Source organism: Nyctereutes procyonoides, unplaced genomic scaffold, assembly GCF_905146905.1.
Source record: "Nyctereutes procyonoides isolate TBG_1078 unplaced genomic scaffold, NYPRO_anot_genome, whole genome shotgun sequence".
NCBI lineage: Eukaryota > Metazoa > Chordata > Mammalia > Carnivora > Canidae > Nyctereutes > Nyctereutes procyonoides.
The window spans coordinates 27,440,983-27,462,602 of record NW_026575131.1 but is presented as its reverse complement, the minus strand read 5'-3'; the positions used below and the strand labels follow the sequence as shown (position 1 = coordinate 27,462,602).

Here is a 21,620-nt window from a genome sequence, read left to right as displayed (position 1 = left end):
AATACTTTGAACATACAATAATCTCTAGAAAAGAATAATTTTCAGAATATACCAATCCACCAAGTTGCTATTTAAATGAGTATATTTGGCATTTTATTTTGCATTTCCAGTCAGAACAGTACCAGAATAAACTCTCCACTTAGTGTGATTAAATTGATAAATCAAAAGAGAAAAGATAAAAACGATGATAGTCCCCATGGTGGATCACAGACAGAAAAAGTGAAAAAGTACTTAAAGCTATGTTAAAATGCTGGCATATGACTTCACCAAATAATGGAAATTGAGAGGTTATATCTTCTCACCCAAGGACAAGAAGATATTTGAAAAAACTGGTTGAATTTCTTTAATGGAGATTGTAAAATAATGGCCAAGTGCTGGGTAGAAGACATCTGGGAGTAGTGGGGACTGTGGTTAAAAAGAAAATTTGCTGTCATCTAAGTGGGGGAAGCCACACTCAGCCCACATGAGGATGAAGACTCAGTTGTCAGATATTATTGTTTACTGTGAGAGTCCTAAGAGGAATATTTTTATGCGAAATCTGATATTCAAAACATCTTATAGGCCAAGTGAAACCGAGAGTCTCCAGTTTGTGATCCTAGGTTTAAAACAAAAATCTTCACCCAAACACCAAAAAATCAAAATAGAACAAATTAAAATAAAATAAAATCTTAGACTTCATTATATCCTATTTTACTAAGTATCCCACCTGCTGAGTTGATGTGAGGAATCCACCTATTACTTTAATTTCAAAAAGACAGATACATATACAAAACAGAAACAATAGCTTCAAGTATTTCACACCTTAAGAAAAATTTTGTTTACAGAACTTCTGTAACTAGAGAACCATAAAATATGTAATTTTGTATTTTCTAGTAACTATATATTTTTTTAAGATTTTATTTTTAAGTAATCTCTACATCCAAAGTGAAGCTCAAACTTACAACCTCGAGATCAAGAGTTGCATGCTCTACTGACTGAGCCAGCCAGATGCCCCTCTAGTAACCACATTTAAAAAAAAAATTTTAAGAAGTTGAAATTAATTTTAATGTATTATTTAAATTAATGCATTCAAAGTATTATCATTTCAACACATAATCAACATTTTTAAATGTTAATAAGATATTTTATATTACCTTATAGTTATGAAATCTTCAAAGTCTAGTGTGTGTTTAACACATATAGCATATCTTAATTCGGACTAGCCGTATTCAAGTGGGTAATAACCATAAGTGGTTGGCGGTCACCATGTTGGGCAGCACAGCTGTAGAAGTTTGTTGTTGTTTTGGCAAATATTCTTATTTATTTTTATTGGAAATACCAAATTTAATTGTCTAGCTGAGAATTTGGAAATTATCTCAGAGAGTTTTTTTCAGTTTTAAGATATCCATCATTGGGGATCCCTGGGTGGTTCAGTGGTTAGGCACCTGCCTTCAGCCCAGGGCATGATCCTGGAGTCCCAGGATCGAGTCCCATGTCAGGCTCCTTGCATGGAGCCTGCTTCTCCTGCCTGTGTCTCTGCCTCTCTCTCTCTCTCTGTGTATGTCTCTCATGAGTAAATGAATAAAACCTTTTTTAAAAAAAGATGTCCATCATTATTCTTAGAAAATTAAGCATATTTTGCATGACTTTTGTGGACAATAATGACAGTTTGGTTTTTACCCAATGCTCGAAGTAAGTGATTCTAAAATAAATGGTGAAGTTCATCTATTGAGTTATTTTATGAAATCCATCCATGCAACAGTGAAAAAAAAATCACTTAGGCCAATATCTTGGTATTATGCATTCAATATTTGGGTAACTGATTTTTAAATTTTGGGGTTTGATATAATGTAATGCATACTCATTATTTTTTTGAAAATCAGACAGTAAAGTATATAAGGTAAATAAATTTTAATCTCTTCATTTCTATCTTTGCTACTTTACCACCACTTCCACTCTCAATCTCCCCAAATAACCACTGTTAAATCTTTGGTACATATCCTTCCAGAATCTTCTATGCCTGTTTGCATGTGAATATAGAGCATTTTTTAAGGGAATGCTTTTGTGTTCATAGTTTTAGGACATCCTGTCTCCTCCACTCCATGCATACCATAAACGACATTTTTTCCCACATATCAGAACACATAGATCTGTCCTTCGTCTTTAATGGCTCCAATGTCTGTAGGAAGTCTATAGGGCCATTTATTCAATCTTCTATTGATGAACATGTAGGTTGCCACTAGTTTTTGCTACTACAAATAAACCTTTATTATTATGTGGGTATTTCAATAAAATAGGTTCCCAGAGGTGGAATGGTTGGTTCTGACGTTGTAATTTCAAATGCTAGTGAATATTGCCAAATCACCACCTAGAGAGCTTACACCTATTTATACTCATATTAACTGCATCTGAGAGGACATTTTGATTAAAATGTAGACTTTCCAACATGGCACAACCCAGAGCACTTGACAAAACTTCTAAGACCAATACTGAGAAGTTGCTAAGGAGAATAAGAGCAAAACAAATGATCAGTTCAAAGCTATATGATTTGAGACACCAACCGGGGCAGCTGCCAACACAAAATGCAAATGAATAAAAGGGATCATATACTTGAGCCTCTTGCCTCTTCAGAGACACTTTGCTCCATGCTGCATCTTTGCTGACTGCTAAAGAGTGGAACTATCTGGGTAAGTGTTCTCTGTGAAAACACTCTGTCTCTTGGCATCCTGTGTCCACTTCCTCATGACATAATTCCTGCTAACTGGTCAGTAAAGTGACACCTTCTTCTCTCAAAAGGACACAAGTTCCAATAAAGAGATTTGCTTGAGCAAGGAGGAGAAGTCCCCATTTCATATTCCCCTACATGCAAAGGCCTCCCAAGCTCTCATATCTGGGGTGGCCAGAATTAGTGAAAACTCTTCAGAAAATTCTTAGCTTGGGATCCCTGGGTGGCGCAGCAGTTTAGCACCTGCCTTTGGCCCAGGGCACGATCCTGGAGACCCGGGATCGAATCCCACGTCGGGCTCCCGGCGCATGGAGCCTGCTTCTCCCTCTGCCTGTATCTCTGCCTCTCTCTCTCTCTCTCTCTCTGTATGACTGTCATAAATAAATAAAAATTTAAAAAAAATTCTTAGCTTTCTATACTCACCCATTTTCAAAAGGATTCAGTTTAAACATGACCTCAGGTCACTAAGGTATGTTGTCTAGCCCTGTTCCATGTATTTACCCCTCCTGCCTCGGAATAAGGCCCAGAATCTCAGGACACCTGGGTGGCTCAGGGGTGGAGCATCTGCCTTTCGCTAAGGGAGTGATCTGGGTCTAGAGAGGGTTCGGAGTTTGAGTCCGGCCTCGGGCTCCCTGCAAGGAGCCTGCTTCTCCCTCTGTCTGTGTCTTTGCCTCTCTCTGTGTCTCTCATGAATAAATAAAATATTTTTTAAAAAATACTAGTAATTGGCTAAAAGCTAATAGAATGCACACCAAAACATTTAAGCTACAATTTGGGATGGAAATCAGCTTTAGGACCACTGATGGGAAGGACCTAGCTGAGTGAATGGAGAGTTGACATAGAAAAATATCTGGGGGCAGCAAATAGGTGACCCACGGGCTAAATACAACCTGCAGATAACATTTCTAAATGCATAAGGATTCTTAGAACTTTGGAGTTCAGTAGCATTTGACGGGCCCAGCACCCTACAGTTTGCCACAGCTCCGACCCCTTCCTGCTGCATCCTGCAGCTTCTCACATTTGCGGCCTGGTGCCTGCAGGCACTCATGTTGGAGGTCCTCTGACTTAGTGGTTTCAATCCATTGCTACCTCAAGAGGAGTCGACTGTTGTTATGGTTACCTAAATAGGATTATGCAACCTCAGACACATTCAATAGAAGGATTATGTTGGGAACAATAAAGACGGTGTTTTGACTAGATTTTGCCCAGCTCCGTCTTTTTGTTTTTTTTCCAGAGGAACATTTGCAGACGTCCAGGGAATGAGAGTATGGATGTGACTCCAAGCCCTGCCCAAGCCCATGCAGGATGGTTGAAAAGATTTATCAGGGACTCTTGCCCTGATGCCTTTCTCTCTAGCTTCTGGGAACCTCTACTCCATTAAACCACTGCAGTCTCACACTTGAACCACTGCAACAGCCTGACTGCCCAGGTTCATATGTCCCACTCCCTCCTCACGCATCCCCAGACTCCATTCACATCAGCATTGTACCTTCTAGCTCTTTCCTGAATCCATACACTCCTACCTCAATCTGCTCCTGTGCACCATCACTCCAGCCTGGATCAAATGCCTGCCTTACAGCTTTTTGGCAACCATACTTTGTCTTTCCAACGCACTTCCCATGCTGCACACAGCAATCTCTTGAAAACACAAGCATAATGCGGCCTTCCCTTGTCACCTATGCTCCCACCACACTGGTCTCCTTTCTGCCCTCAAGCATGACCTGGTCTCTGCCCATCTGAGAACCTTTGCTCTGGGAGCTTTCCACCTCTAGAATACTTTTCCTCCCAGAATTTACTCTAGTTTGCCTCCTTCTCAATGTCCGTGTCACTTCTTTAAGACATCTTTGGTAAGACATCTTGATCACTGTGGCAGAAACGCCTGCTTCTGCTTGCTTTCCACCATCTTTTCCTAGATTTTTCAGAGCATTCTTTTTCAGGGCTGGCAATGTTTTATCTATTTGTTAACATGTTTGGCATCTATCTCCTCCACCAGGACGTATTTCCAGGGCAGAGATTCTAGTTGTTTTGTTCAAGGCTAAATCCCCATTGCACAGAATAAATATGCATTGACTAGCTCCTTAAAAACCTTTATCAAGGTCATAGAGACATAAAAGCAGAATGATGATTTCCAGGGGCTGGGGGAAGGCAGGGAGGCAGGAATGAGGAGTTATTGTTTAATGGTTCAGAGTTTCTGTATTGCAAGATGAAAAAGTTCAGGAGACAGATGGTGGCAATTGTTGCACAACAATGTGAATATATGTAATGCCACTGAACTGTACACTTAAATCTGGTAAGATGGTGAATTTTATATTATGTATATTTTCCCACAATTAAATTTTTGTTTAAATGATTTTTTAAAAAACACTTAATACTTCTCCATTGCTCTGAAGATCAAGACCAAACTTTCTACTTTGTTCTGTAGGATCCAGTGGGTTTGGACCTGCCTATCTTTGCTGCAGGCCCTATACCTTAGACATTTTCAAAGCCATCAGACTTCCTCCTCCCCAGGGCTTTGGTGTCTGCCGATTCATTTACCTCTGACAAACAGATCTTCATACAACTATATCTGTTTCCTTGTTCAGTTCTTTTTTGTTTTTAAATTCATGAGAGGGCAGCCCGGGTGGCTCAGGGGTTTAGCACTGCCTGCAGCCCAGGGTGTGATCCTGGAGACCCGGGATCGAGTCCCACATCGGGCTCCCTGCATGGAGCCTGCTGCCCCCTCTGCCTGTGTCTCTGCCTCTCTCTCTGTGTCTCTCATGAATAAATAAATAACATCTTTTAAAAAATAAGTAAATAAATTCATGAGAGACACAGAGAGAGAGGCAAAGACATAGGCAGAGGGAGAAGCAGCTCCCTGTAGGGACCCTGATGTGGGACTTGATCCCAGGACCCTGGGATCACAACCTGAGCCAAAGGCAGACGCTCAACAATTGAGCCACCCAGGCATCCCTCTTTGTCCCATTCTAAGGCTCAATGACTCACTAGCTGGCTTGCCTTCCCCAACTCCTCATCTGAAGTGGAGACTCACTGTCCTACCACCCTGTTCTATCATCCTCATGGCACTTATCACTGGCTGAAGTTAGTTTATTTGGTTTCTTTTCTGTTGCCAGCCTCACCCACAGCACTATAAGTTCTATTAGCTCGAAAAAAAAGTTAAAAACAAAACAAAACAAAAATAATAAGTTCTATTAGTTCGGAGATTCTGTGTGTGTTGTATCCCAGTATTCCAGGCATCTAGAATAGCACCAGCACCCATAGGCATTCAAGTAATTGCCGTATAGCTGAATGAATAAAGCATTCTAGGAAGGCAGCAGTTACTACTTCTATTTTACAGGTGAGAAAATGGAGGCCCAGGAAGGTTTTGTAACCTACATGCTGTAAGAGGCAAAGCTAGAACTGAAAAACTGATTTGGCTTAAATCTGTAGGGTAGATACAGATTTCTGCATCTATCTGTACCCTAGCTCTTCTATTCCACTCTCCATCATCTGTTCTAAGTACGCCTTGGAGAAACTGCAATTTGTCACAGAAGCTGAAGCAGCAAATGGTTCTGTTACACACGCACGCACAGACTTGCACACTCGTGGACATGTACAAACACCAGACACATACATACATAAGTAAAAACCAGCTCTCTTTTCTTAATGTAGAATAAATCTCATTCATCCAGATATTTGACAAAACACAACAGATTTAAGACAACTATTCCAGCGATTGATTGAAAATAATTGGCTTGTGGTTAAGGAAAATGCTCATTCATTTATTCATTCATTCAAGCACCTATTATTTATTGCACTCTGGGAATGCCAACAACTGAGGAAGAACATACCAGGGAGACCCACAGGCCCTTTTGGCTAAGACACATCAGGTATGCTGGATTACGTTGCTTCTCAAAGGACCAACTGCACTCACTCTCCAATGGCTTAGGTAACCCTAGTTTACAGAGGAGAAAACAAGCATAGAGAGGGTAAGTGAATCGACAGTAGGGCTAGAATTAGAACTGTCTTAATTCCTCAATGTAATACACTTCATTCTTGAGTATTTTTTAAGCTCTTTCTCACAGTGATGGAGCATACAAGACCCTTACTACTCTAGGTGTGGACCAGTATCATCAGCATCACCTCAGAATTTATTAGAAATGCAAACTCTTGGATCCCATGCCAGACCTTCTATATCAAAATCTGCATTTTAATAAAATCTCCAGGGACGCCTGGGTGGCTCAGGGGTTAAGCATCTGCCCTTGGCCCAGGGCGTGATCCCAGGATCCAGGATTGAGTCCCACATCAGGCTCCTTGCAGGGAGCCTGCTTCTCCCTCTGCCTGTGTCTCTGCCTCTCTCTCTGTGTCTCTCATGAATAAATAAATAAAAATATTTTAAAAATAAAATAAATAAAATAAAAATCTCCAGTGAATTCGGGTGCACATCAAAGTTCGAGAAGTTATGTTTCAGATTACTGATGAGTAGAAACACAAACAGCAGAGTAATCCTTGTCTCTCCCTCAGACACATACTTTTCTAGAATTTTCTTAGAAAATTCTGAAAAACTCAAAACGCCATTTAGCTTAAGGAGAATAAATCCTAGTGTCTGCTGCCACCTTGTGGTGAGAAAAATTTGCAGGCAGAATTTGCTCTTCCCGGAAATGGGGAAATGTTAGAAGGGAAGGATGGACCACTCAACTTTTTAGCCATGTAAAAAGACCACTACAAAATTCTGTAATATAATAAAATAGCCTTGGGGTGTACTATGAGATGGCCAAATAAAAACTGGCCTTTTTTTTAAGATTTTATTTAGTCCCGAGAGACACACAGAGAGAGACAGAGACACAGGCAGAGGGAGAAGCAGGCTCCATGCAGACAGCCCGATGTGGGACTGATCCCAGGACCCCAGGATAACGACCTGAACTGAAGGCAGACGCTCAACCACTGAGCCACCCAGGCATTCCAAAAACTGGCCTTTTTAATGTATGTCCCCTAGGGCTGAGAAAGTATTTATCAGCTCTAGTTGAGAGATCTAACAAAAGTTGGGATCCTTAGTATTCCTACTGGTCTTTCCTCTTTAAGATTCAAACATGCACATCTGAATGTGATAATCAATTAGTGTGTGATTATTTTATTACCAACCCAAATGGCAGTGGTTACAAACTCAGGTCTCCTTTTCTGCATTTGCCTTGCCCAGGAATCGAGAACACATGTTCCACAAAGCAAAAAGGAATTTCCCACCATTCTGTCAAATGCATCATTCCCAACCTCTGTGAAGTGATAAACAGGGCCAGTCCCACGAATGATGTCTCTCACACCTAGAAGGGAATAAGAAAATGATTCCAAAAATTTCCTACATACTTTCCCCCAAACAGCCCAGAAGTTAAAAGTGCCTCTGGCACTGGATGAATTTGTTTTGTATTTTGGGAGCTCAAGAGCTGAAGAAATCCAACACAGTTACTACGGGTGGACTTGACAGCAATGGACCACCCTCAGCTGTATCTTCCAGAGTCTTTTAAGGGTGGCTGTGGAAGACTTGGTCAGTACCGAAGACTCCAGCAACGCAGAAAGAAAAATGGCCCATTCAAAAGGAAGGGGATTGAAAGGTAGGCCAATGGAGTTCGTTTTCTTTTCTGTTGAGTGAGATTTTTTGGATTTTCATTAAACAATATTCATTGCAATGATTAGAAAAGATTTTCAGCATTGCCTTTAGAAATGAACACTCTGAATGGATTGGGGTGGGGGAGGTGCTGCATTTATACACTGGTCTGGAAGCCTAGTGCCACAATGAAAGCTTCATTTTATGAGTGTAATTGTAACGGGGAAAACCTTTCCTTTCCACTTAAATTTGAGTTTTAATGTGGCATATGATGCTAAAATTAGCCCAGTTTCAGAATTTTAGATATCATGCATCCCATGCAAGTACTATGATTTTGAAAATTCAGTAGTATATTCTTCAAGAGGAGTCCATGATCAACGCTTTCTGTTCCCTTGCCTGGCAATATGTACTGAAATATGTACTAATTGTATTTCATGCCATGCACACCCTTTAAGGTAATGTTAAAACTGTCTTATACCTGGTATTTCCTGTCAGTGGAAAAACTGTGAAGACAGCCAATGAAATACTCCAAATATAATACATTTTAATCAGGAAAATCAACAAGATGACTTATTTTCCTGTTTCTTTTGGCTTCTTTCTTCCCGGCTTCATAAGCAAGAGCTCAGACATAGAAATGAGGTGTTTTGATGAGGTCTGAATCCTCAGATACCAAACTGCTGAACTTCTGTGGACAGAATGAAATATTGTGGAGATTTACACTTTCAATAAGAATAAGAGATTGAAGGGGGAAGCAATACTACAAAATAAATTCATTACCCATCTAGATATTTGGAAACTTAAGGGGGGGAGGGTTCTTTTCAAAACAAATTTCATCAGTTCTCGTCCAATATCCTGGAGCAAAATCACCTTTGTTAGTCATGTTCTAAGTAGATCGGGGATGAGGGTAGAAGGGTTGGAGTGGGAGATACATTCTGAGATTCAGACTATTTAGAGCTGGGCTTTTAACCTGAAGGATTATGTGGATGGCCTTGAGATTCCTGGGGTTCTTGAGATTCCTGAAGTTATTTTCATCATTTAGAGGATGTATGTGTGTATGCATGTATTTATGGTAGTAGAAATTGATGGCTTTATTAAATGATTCTCACAGGCTCTAAGGAAGATTAATCCTGGCCCGTTAATGGTCTTTGGGCAAATTTATAAAATGGCACTCTATCCTCGAGACACTTTAGTGCCATCTGCTAGAAAGTTCAGTTAACTTAGACACCACTATGATTGAATGTGAATAGCGCCCCTAGCGTTTGTGTGTACGTGTAACCAGTAAAATGCCTCTGTTCCAGTCCCAAAAAGGACTAGCCTACATGGTCTCCCCCTTCTTTCCACCTCCTGCTTGAGCTCCCTCCTTGCCTTTTACTTTTTTCGCTTCGCTCCGGTGATCCACATATTAATAAAAGCTATTATTTATTGGGTTCCAACCACGTGAATTATTTCTTTTTATGCTCCCATTTCTGAAAATAGCTTACCTAAGCTTATAGAGGTTAAATTACATGCCCAAGATCACACAGCTAGGAAGTATGGTGTTGGGTTGAACAAGCCCATTTAACCCCAGTGTCTGGGCTCTTCTGAACTACTTCCCATGTATAATTACGGAGAAGTTGAATGATTTAGCTCCAGTTTAGAACAGTATTTCTTGAGGGATGGTGTGTGTGCTGCTGGTGTTGCTTGACATATTTTACGTACTATACAAAGAACATTTTTTTTAGAACTTTTTTTTAAAGATTTTATTGATCTATTTGACAGAGAGAGCATACAAGCAGGGGGAGCCTCAGAGGGAGAGGGAGAAACTGAGTAGGGAGCTAGATGCAAAGCTCGATCCCAGGACCCTGAGATCATAACCTGAGCCAAAGACAGACACCTAACCAACTGAGCCACCCAGGCACCCCCAAAGACCATTTTTAATAGTTATGAACTTATCTTAATCCATATTAGAAATATATGTTACATTTATTACAAACATAATATAACATAACATAATATAAAACCTGGGACTTCAGTCAGAGAAATGAAGATTTATGTTCCTACAAAAACCTGTATACAAATGTTTGTGTTTGTTCATATTAGCCCCAAACTAGAAACAATCCAAATGTCTTTCATTGAGTGAATGATTAGACAGTGTGGTAATCCATATCATGGATGGAATATTACTCACCAACAAAAAGGAATAACTAATACATACAACAATCTAGGTTAATTTCCAGAGATTTATGCTGAGTGAAAAAAAGTAAGTCCCAAAAAGTTATATACTGTATGATTCCATTTATATTCCATTTTTGAAAGGACAAAATTATACAAAAGGAGGACAGCTTAGGGAGACAGTGGGGGGTGAGTGGGTACAGCCATACACATGAAGATGGTGATAGAAATGATCTGTATCTTGACAGTATCAATGTTGTAATAACTACACTTACTATAATTACCTCAAAACAAAAGGTTTACTTTTTTTTAATCCCTGGGATTTTATGGATATTATTGCTTTGGATGACACCAAAAACAATATTAATGAATAAGAATATTAGCTAAATAATGGTATCATGGTATAGATGAGAATAGAATAGTGAATAGTGAATAATACAGGTGTTGGGATCAGATCCTGGGCTAAGTTTTTTATTCTTTTGAAGCTTTAATTTCTTCATTTGTGAAATGGAGATGACCAGATGAGGGGTAAATTACATGAAATATATGAAAGAATGTAGAAGAGTGTTTAGTACATAGAACCCTACTAAGATACATTATCTGTTCGTATATTTTTAAAAGATTTTATTTATTTATTCATGAAAGACACGGGGGGGGGGGGAGAGAGACAGAGACACCGGCAGAGGGAGAAGCAGGCTCCATGCAGGGAGCCCGACGCAGGATTTGATCCCAGGTCTCCAGGATCACGCCCTGGACTGAAGGCGGCACTAAACCGCTGAGCCATCCGGGCTGCCCTGTTTGTATTTTTTTAAGATTTTATTTGTTTGTTTATCTAAAGAGTATGAGCAGAGAGAGGTGCAGAGGGAGAGGGAGAGAGCGAATCTCAAGCAGACTCCCTGCTGAGCACAGAGCTAGACTCAGGGTTCCATCCCACGACTCTGAGATCATGACCTGAACCAAAATCAAAAGTCAGACACTCAACTGACTAAGCCAGCCCAGATGTCCTCATTATCTCTTTGTATTACTAAAATAGACCAAGATGATGAAGATGGTGTATGACTGTTTGGAATTTTATTTTATTTTTTATTTTTTATTTGTTCGGAAGTTTAGAAATAAGAGTTTAGAGTTATTCTATCTAAATGAGTGTTTTATGTATATGCATCATTTATGGGGCCTTGGGGATTATAAACCTTATTGACACTACCCCCACCATCTCTCATCTTTCATCACTGTGGGCTGGGAACCACCAAGTCCAACAAAACTATATCCTCTCAACATTGAAAGAAGGTTACTAATTTGCCAATACGTGTTCTAATGGTCAGAGACCTGGATTAAAATCTGCATTCTATGCTTGGTCAAATAATTTAACCTCTCTGTGTTTCAACTTACTCATTAGTGAAATGAAGATAATAGTGTAACCTACCTACCTCTTACGGAACAATGAGGTAGTGGCCAGAATGCACATAACTACAGTTGGGGGACAAAACACGAAGTAGTTGCTTTGGCTTTGTTTTTCTATGATTTGGTTCTTGGTATCAGTTTTATTTTTTGGAATTATATAATTTGTTCACAATTCAAGTTTGGATTTTGATGATTTAAATGATTTGTTTTTAACTTTTCAATTCCCGTAATACCAATTCTTTTTATTTTGTTTAGATGGCACAGAGCTGTGTCCACCAACTTAGTAAAACAAAATGTCTTGATCCCCAAAGAGGAATCATCTGGTGATAGCGACATGGAATTTCATGAAAGCCAGCAAAATAAAAAGAAAAATCTGATGAAGAAAGTGAAGACTGTTTTGGGAAGGATGCTGTCCTACAAATGTAGAAGCAAGTTGGCAAGTGTCAGCAGAGGGGCCTCTGCTAACCATAAGGAAACCTTCTTTTCAAACACACAGGGCCTTCTTCCCAGAATTGTCAAGGAACTTCCATCCCCCAGGTTATTTACTAAACCAAGAATGAGAAAGCTGTCACAGAATGGTAATCAAAAGCAACTTACAGTTAAGTGGCAAGGACAAGAGGAATAGTGAAGTTGGGATGGCTTTCCTTGCTACCCCAAACTGTGGCATCTCCTGGGAACTTGGTTGAAATGCAGAATCTCAGGCCCTGCCAGGGTCTACTGAGTCAGAATCTGTGATGTAGAAAGAGCCCCAAGTGATCTGCATGTACAAACATTTTAAAAAGCTCTGAATTATATTGTCTTTGAGGTCCTTCCCAGTCCAATTAGTGGTCTAATTGTTGTAAAGCCATTTTTTTTTTTTATGTAAACATGCATACAGGGGATGCCTGGGTGGCTCAGTGGTTGAGTGTCTGCCTCTGGCTCAGGATCCAGGATCGAGTTCCACATCAGGCTCCCTACGAAAAGTCTGCTTCTCCCTCTGCCTGTGTCTCTGCCTCTCTCTCTGTGTTTCTCATGAATAAATAAATCTTTAAAAAAATAAATGAACGTGTGTCCACAGGCATATATGTGTGTATATGCATATACATAAATACATATGCATATACATACATATATATTAGAAAATTAAACTAAAGTGAGATTTATCTATTATTTTGTTTCTGGAAAAAGTAGTAATACAGTCTTCCAAACAGCTACTCCCTACAGTGGATGGAGGGTATGGGGAGAATTCTATGAATAAAATTTATGATTGGTAAGTCATAACAGACATTTTATTTTATTGTATCTACTTTCTATGTACCTTATGGAAAAATCAGCATTTGAACTGTTAACTTGAAGTCTTTTTTACAAAATAGTGATGCTGGGGGTGGGGGGTGCAGTGGTCCTATGAGTTATAACTAACAATACCACTAATATTCACATTCTTCTCTGTAGCTTTCCTAAGTTAATAGACTTTGTTTTTTAGAACAGCTTTAGGTTTACTAGAAAAATTGAATGGAAGATATAGAGATTAACTTCCCATATACTCTCTCTTTACCCCTCCCTCCCCTATTATTAGCATCTTGCCCTAATACGACAAACCCACCAAGTTACGTCATGTATCCACCATTAGAGTTTGACACAGGACAACTTCACTGCTTTAAATATCCTGTGTAGCTTCTTAATGTCCTTTATAGCAGAGCATCAGGAAACATACACAACCCTTACAGTAGGGAATCCACACACAATAACACATTTCACACAGTGATAAGGCGGCATACCTGGTGAGTACTTTTTCCAGAAAACAAACAAATGAAACCCCATCTCCTCCCAAAACTGATGGCTTCCAGCTGACTGCCCTTTCAAACTCACTCTCTCTTCTGGAAATAGCAGTCACTAATGCTAGCTTCCAAGCATCTAGCAATTACCCGGTATAGATTAACTTATCTATTTTCATTGAAAATAACAAAGATGGCATGTTTCCATATTGATGGGATTGGAGTTGAAGAGTCTATAGGAAACAGAGGCTCAGTTCCTCCTCCTTACCTATGTACATTGGCTTATTTTCATCTTTGTTGGAATAACCCATCTCCAAACCAAGATTTCTTCAGAAAATCTGTCTTTTAGGCCACAGCTGCAACATTATGACACTCTCACCCAGGGATCAAAGATAGTGGCTCTTCCCTGTTGACCCTTGCGACATTTTTAACAAATATTTGCTAAGTACTTATTACGTGTTTGCCACACGATTGGGGATAGAACAGACGTGGTCCCTGCCTTCATAAAGTCATAGCATAGAGAGACATTCCAACATTAGGCAGATAATTACATCCGATGCAAAGTAGCAGCACAAGGTACTATGGAAACACATCATGGGTGCTCTGCTCTAACTTTTGGGGAGGGGGCTCCAGAAAAGCCTCCCTGAGAAAGGGACAACTCAGTTGAGATTTGAAGGACAACTAGAGTCAGATGAGGAAAGAGTGGCAAGAGTTTTCCAGGAGAAAAGGAGAGCATATTCTCATCCCATATATTGGGTATAAAACACAGAACACAGGGTATAAAAAAGAAATGAAAGTAAATCAGCCAGGAAAAAGCTGGTGAATAAGGTGGTCAGGATATTGTAAGTCACATTAATAATTTTTTAACTTTCTCCTAAGATTTTTAACTTTTTGATAAGAAACCATCAAATACTTTCAAGCTGGGAATTAATATAGTCTGATTTGCATTTTCTTTTAAAGATAGCTCAGGCTGCAGAGTAGAGACTGGATGGGAGGAAGGCAATATCCGATACAGAAAGGACAATAAAAAGGTTCTTCCATTCATTCAGGCAATGAAGCATAGTAGCTTGCTTAGTTGTGGCGGTGGAGATGGGGAGGTAAAGGGAGAAGCATTCATAGACAGAAGGTGTAAGGTATGGGGAAGAGCTGGATAGTGGAGGGCGGGGAGAGGAAAGAGTCCTTGGGTAGAGCACCTTGTTCTGAAGGCAGAGCCCCATAGACTGATTAGAGCCACCACTCCTAGTGAAGTCCTTATCAATAGACCCCCAAGCCCAACAAGATAGTTGTAGGTGTGAGCACAGCAGGAAAGCACTGAAACACAGAGCAAATAGCAAACACCATTTCCCCAATGCCCCTAGCAATCCTTTCACCAACATGAAATAAAGGCTTTATTTTCTGCCCTCTTTTTTTTTAATTAATTAATTATTTATTTATTTATTTATGATAGTCACAGAGAGAGAGAGAGAGAGAGAGAGAGGAGAGAGGCAGAGACATAGGCAGAAGGAGAAGCAGGCTCCATGCACTGGGAGCCCAATGTGGGATTCGATCCCAGGTCTCCAGGATCGCGCCCTGGGCCAAAGGCAGGCGCCAAACCGCTGCGCCACCCAGGGAATCCCTCTTTTTTTTTTTTTTTTTAATGAAAAGGAGAATAATCTCAAATGTAGTGCCTTCTACAGGCAATGATATGGTTTTATTTTTATCATATTAATGTTAATGCCTATGTATTGATACTGGTTTTTGATTTATGCTAGTATCTTGAAGTTTCCTTTATAAAGGCATTTATTATGTTAAGGATTGAATTGATGTAAAGAAAAATATTAAGGAGCCCAAGGTTCCTGGAAAATGAGAGAAACGGTGAATATGGCATATGACCACAGAGCCTTGAATCACATTGCTGGAGAGTAACTTTAAACATTCTTTCAATCAATAACAAGTACTCAAGGGATCATCTTACACATGAGAGAGTTACTTTTTCTAATTCCACAATAATTAAAGGAAAAAGTAACAAAGGGCAAAACTGAAGTCTCAAAGAGATGTAACCACCTTGCCAGAACAGGTTGGAGACCACTGAGGTCGTGACCACAAGAAAAGGCAAATGTGCACAGGAAAAAGTATAAGATTAGAAAAAAGCAAACCCATTTTTAAATCTTTTACTCCAAGGAAGAAAGCTATTGGGATGGCATGGGATGCTGGTCTTTTCAGGATACTTTCTAATAAGAAGGTAATCATTGTGGGATGCTTGGGTGGCTCAGTTGGTTAAGTGTCTGCCTTTGGCTCAGGTCATGATCCCAGGATCCTGGGATGGAGCTTGCATCAGTCTCCCTGCTCAGTGGGGAGTCTGCTTCTCCCTCTTGCTCTGCCTCTCCTTCTTCTTCTTCTTTTTTTTTTTTTTTTTTAAGATTTTATTTATTTATTCATGAGAGACACAGAGAAGAGAGAGAGACACAGGCAGAGGGAGAAGCAGGCTCCATGCAGGGAGCCCGACGTGGGACTCATCCTGAGTCTCCAGGATCACACCCTGGGCCAAAGGCGGCACCAAACCGCTGAGCCACCCGGGCTGCCCTCTGCCTCTCCTTCTGCTGTGTGCTCTCTCCCTCACTGTCTCTTAAATAAATAAATAAAAAACAAACAAACAAATAAATAAAATCTTTAAAAAAAAAGAAGAAGAAGAAGAGAAAAAGTTTATTTTTGTGATCCTTACAGGTTCTTTTCCCCTCTCCCTTCTCTCTAAGCGACTATACAACTTGATGTTGTAGAAGCAGAGACCGAGGAGATAACCCGAGGAAGTACACTGCTCCGGGCCAGGAGAACCACGAAGCGGTTATCTGTGACATCCCTTCCTTCGGGACTGCAAAAGGTACTATGCTAAACCAAACTCGCCTCTAAAAACTTACAAAGAAGTTGATGTTTAGGGGTGTGGGAAAAGCCAAGTTCTCATAATAAAGCCTTCGTATCTGCTGCTTGTATTCTCCTAGCCAAGACTTGAGGATACAGCAAGCAGGCTTTCCAGGTCTGATTCCTCTGCTTCTGAGCTTTAATGGTTCAGCTTCTACTACAGTCTGGACAACAGTGAAATTCTGAGCTTTATACTGACTTTTCTTTTTTTTTTTTAATACTTTATTTATTTATTCATGACAGACACAGAGAGAGAGAGAGAGAGAGAGAGAGGCAGAGACAGAAGCAGGCTCCATGCAGGGAGCCCGACGTGGGACTCGATCCTGGGTCTGCAGGATCACACTCCAGGCCCAAGGCGGCACCAAACCGCTGGGCCACTGGGGCTGCCCTATGCTGACTTTTCAACCATTCAACTATTGAGTTAGTATATTAGCATCAGGTCGATCACATATGCTGCTTGGAAAGGAATTCTTTGTGTTTTTTTTAATTTTTATTTTATTTATTTTTTTTTTTAAGATTTTATTTATTCATGAGAGACAGAGAGAGAGAGAGAGAGAGAGAGAGAGGCAGAGACACAGGCAGAGGGAGAAGCAGGCTCCATGCAGGGAGCCTGACATGGAACTCGATCCTGGGTCTCCAGGATCACACCCTGGGCTGCAGGCGACGCTAAACCGCTGAACCACCTGGGCTGCCCTTGGAGAGGAATTCACTAGACTAGCACTGCCTGATAGAACTTTGTGTGGGGATGCAAGTGTATGCTATTCTGGTACACTAACCATTAACCACATATGACTTTAAAAAAAATGTTTATTTGAGAGATAGAGAGCATGAGTGGGAGGGGCAGAGAGAGAACCTCAAGTAGACTGTTGAACACAGAGCCCAACACGGGTCTTGACCTCAGGACTCTGAGTTTATGACTTGAGCCAAAACCAAGAGTCCAGTGCTTAACTGACTGCACCACCCAGAGGCCCCAACCACATGTATCTTTTGAACTTGAAATCTGGCCAGTGCAATTAAAAAGCTGAATTTTTTATTTTATTTCATTGTAATTGAAATGAAAAGATAGCCACATGTAAAGACAGTGTGGTGGTACAATCCAAGAGTGTCCAAACCAAAGCCTATAATTATCTGTGCATATGTAAGCTTCAGCCTAAATTGCTCACACTATTTTTTTAAATCAACTGAATTATTATTATTTTAAATACAACAAATATTTACTTAGAGCTGATTTTGTTTCAGTTTTAAGTGCTTTGGAAATATCAACTCAGATGATAATTGCAACAGTCTAATCATGTAGATAGTAATAGGGGTGCCTGGCTGGCTCGGTTGGAAGAGTGTGCGACTTGATCTTGTGGTCATGACTTCAAGTCCCACATAAGGGATAGTGGTTACTTAAAAATAGAATCTTAAAAGATAAATGAATAAAAGGTAGGTAGCAATACTATCCTTATTTTAGGGATAACTCTGAGAGGTTAAATAATTTACTTAGATAAGTGGCAGAGACAGGTTTCAAATCCAGGAAGATCTGACTCTAGAGTCCTTACTCATAACTACTAGGCTACATACTAATTATACTTCTGTCCAAAATGGTAGCCACCAGGTATATGTGACTATTTAATTAAAAATAAGGTTCATTTCCTCAGTTGCACTTACTACATTTCAAGGTGCTAAATAACAGCATGTGGCCTGAGGCTGTTTTTGCAGAAAGTTCTACTGAACAGAGCTGTTCTGGGGTATCATTGTTAGAATATGCCAATATTAGTTTTGAATTTTGCCTTTTTTAAAAAATATTTTATTTTATTTTATTTTTTTTTAAACTGAGGAATTTTTTTAAAAATTTATTTTATTTTATTTATTTATGATAGGCACACAGTGAGAGAGAGAGAGAGAGAGAGAGAGAGAGAGAGAGAGAGAGAGAGAGAGAGAGGCACAGACATAGGCAGAGGGAGAAGCAGGCTCCATGCACCGGGAGCTCGACGTGGGATTCGATCCCGGGTCTCCAGGATCGCGCCCTGGGCCAAAGGCAGGCGCCAAACCTCTGCGCCACCCAGGGATCCCTATTTTATTTTTTTATTCATGGGAGACACACAGAGAGAGGCAGAGACATAGGTAGAGGGAGAAGCAGGCTCCATGCAGGGACCCCAATGTGGGACTGGATCCCAGGACTCCAGGATCATGCCCTGAGCTGAAGGCAGACACTGGACCACTGAGCCATCCAGGCGTCCTGCATTTTGCTTTTTGTGTGCTTGGTTGACATTTACTGTACTCCTACTTTATAATGGGTGATTTCTAGGTTTGGGGGCAAAAAGATCCAATAGATATAGTCCTGTTTTGTGAAATTTATAATCTATTAGGGGGATAGATATTAAACCACAGCTCTGCAGAGCACTGAAGTAAGGATAATCTTTTGAATAAATGGCACTGGGACAAGTAGGTGTCCATATGGAGAAAAAGAAATTTGGGGGGTCCCTGGGTGGAATAAATAAATAAAATATTAAAAAAAGAAATTTGATTCCTATCTCACACTGTATACAAAAATTAATTCCTGGGCAGCCCCAGTGGCTCAGTGGTTTAGCGCCGCCTTCAGCCCAGGGCGTGATCCTGGAGACCAGGGATCGAGTCCTGCGTCGGGCTCCCTGCATGGAGCCTGCTTGTGTCTCTGCCTCTCTCTGTGTGTGTCTCTCATGAGTAAATAAATAAAAATCTTAAAAAAAATTAATTTCTGTTGGGTTATAGATTTGTGTGGAAAAGGTAAAACCTTAAAACTTCTGGAAGTTGAAAGAAATGACTTCAGTATAGAGAAAATACTTCTTAGGACACAAGTATCACTGACCATAAAAAGAAAAAAAAAAGGATACATCTGGTTATATAGTAAGATTGCTGTTCAGCAAAAGACTTAAATCAAAGGTTGTCAACTGGCTGCGAAACGTTTTGTTTAGCTCTCAGAATGACCTCAATAATATATTTGCATTAACTGGTCACATTTAAAAATTAGAGTATTTTTTAAAAATCTGGATTTTAAGTCTTCTTTTGAAAAGTAGGATTTCAAAACATTAGGCCTACAATTCCTCATGATAACAACAGGAGATGTGCAGAGACTGGCCCCTTGGTGGGAGGCACATTCTCTCCAGATTACCAGTAGCAGCAACTGGTCCTGTTTTGTACAACCTACCTGAACTGTGTAGGCATTTGACTTTAGAATAGCGGTATTCAACAGAGAAGTAATTTAGTAAGTGTTCAGTAAGTGTTGTGGTAAGCATTCGTTCAGTAGGAAAAAGTACTGGGTTTTATGGGAGAGAAAAAAAGTGGAGTCCAACTATATATATAGATGGATTGGGGAGGGTCCTACAAGTGACATGGGAGCCTGGGCAAGTTGGCAGGGCAGAGTGGTGGGTCAGCAGACTCCTTTGTAAACTCAGACACAGCGTAGGTCCCAGATATACTCCGACATCCCACTCTGTGTAGGTTTCACAATAGTCTCAATATTAGTTACTACGTGAAGGAAGAGTGAACCCAGTAAGACTAAAAAGGGCCTATTAGCCAGCAGCCCTGACCTAGGAATGATTTCCAATAGCAATCCTATTAGGGCAGGTACTTATAACCAGCAAGCCAGGGACACTAGGAAAACTAGCAGGCATGGGGCGAAAAGAACCCAGAGCCTTCTTTTTATGTTTGGAGGCATGTCTGCTATGAAAATAAGGAAACCTATAGAAAAGAGACCAAATTAACAACTAGATCCAGGGATAATGAGCTTTCTGGGACACTGGTCCTCAGCAGCCCCACACTCTCACTGCGCTCAGCGGCCACAGAGGCAATTTCTTCTTCTTCCCCTTGCTAGTGACCTGCTTTTTTCCTGACACTGTATATTCTTTCAGAACCAGACAATCTCATTTCTCTGCACCCTATAGATCTCTTCAAAGAGAGCTTTGGGCACAAAGGAGATACATGGGGCGTGGAGGATAATATGAATACGCTCTCCAACCCAACGTTGTTATGTGGCAAATGTTCAGTTTATAAGACAATGTCCCAAGGGTGAGAATTCTTATTTAAGCACTATCACAGAAATAATATGGGTACTTCTTAATCTGCTGTGTTTTTGCGTTTTTATGATAGGTTCCGTATTCATCAAAAAAGAGATCACATTTTCCAGCACTTAAAAAAAAGAAACCTAGCGTGGGAAACATCCTCCGAAAATCAGACTTGACAGTTGGAAAACTTCAAATGCAGGTAGTGGGCAAAGGCTTTCGCTTTGTGTTTCAGATACATCACAGAGGGCCAAGTTGAACTGAATACACAGCCCTGCTAGGCAGCATGGTTGTGCGATGAAATTAATTATTAGCTTGAAGAAGTATGTTAGTAGGGGGGATCCTGAGAGTGGCTAAAGGATTGCTAAGGTCACCCAGGATGATGCTGTGTGCCTAATAAATATTAAGTGAATTCAATTAACATGAAGGCATGCACAAAGGCTTCTTTTGAGAAGAAATGAGATTCCCTTTACCACTGGGTGGTAAATGTTATGTTTTCAAGCTCTGTTTGCTATGACTTGAATTAGAGGAATACTTTGGGATTTGCAAAACATCCACTGATTCCTGAAGTGGTCTCTTAGGTTTTGACAAGGCTTCCCAACATATGGCTACATTTCTTTGTATCTGTCTGTCATAGGTGGATGACCTCATAGAAACAGTGACAGATAAATCCATGCAGTTATTGGCCCAAAGACACGCTGAGCTTCAACAGTGTGAATTTTTAGGGGACGAAATTCTTCAGTCTTCGAAGCAGTTCCAGAGGATATCCAAGAGAACCATGAGGAAGTATAAATTGAAAAATGTGTGTTTCCCATGTACCTGCTGCTGCTTCTGATTTGCTCCTGACTTCATAAAAGTTATTTTTTATAGGAATTCTTATCTTTTGGTACATAATCCTGAATAAATCTCTCTAGTGAATTAATCAGTTGGGGAGATGGACATTTCTTAGAATATTCTACCCAACAGTCCTTAAAAAAAATCCTTTTTTTGAAAAATTGATTTTTGATTCTGAGTCAATGTTAGTAAATTTTTGCTTCATAATTCTTACTAATATTGGAAAACAGGAATGCTTATTAGGGCATAGCAACTCTGCAAATAAATTTCTCCCAGGATTT

At 40.1% G+C, this 21,620-nt stretch overlaps 1 protein-coding gene across 1 annotated transcript; it reads left to right on the top strand.

The window, feature by feature from the left end:
• Window positions 1-8,161: 8,161 nt before the first annotated feature.
• On the top strand, window positions 8,162-21,340 carry CUNH3orf49 (chromosome unknown C3orf49 homolog). Its single transcript, XM_055344280.1, has 5 exons — window positions 8,162-8,286; window positions 12,087-12,409; window positions 16,318-16,442; window positions 20,594-20,707; window positions 21,143-21,340. The coding sequence occupies exons 1-5, from the start codon at window positions 8,162-8,164 to the stop codon at window positions 21,338-21,340; spliced, it is 885 nt and encodes a 294-aa protein (XP_055200255.1).
• Window positions 21,341-21,620: the final 280 nt, after the last annotated feature.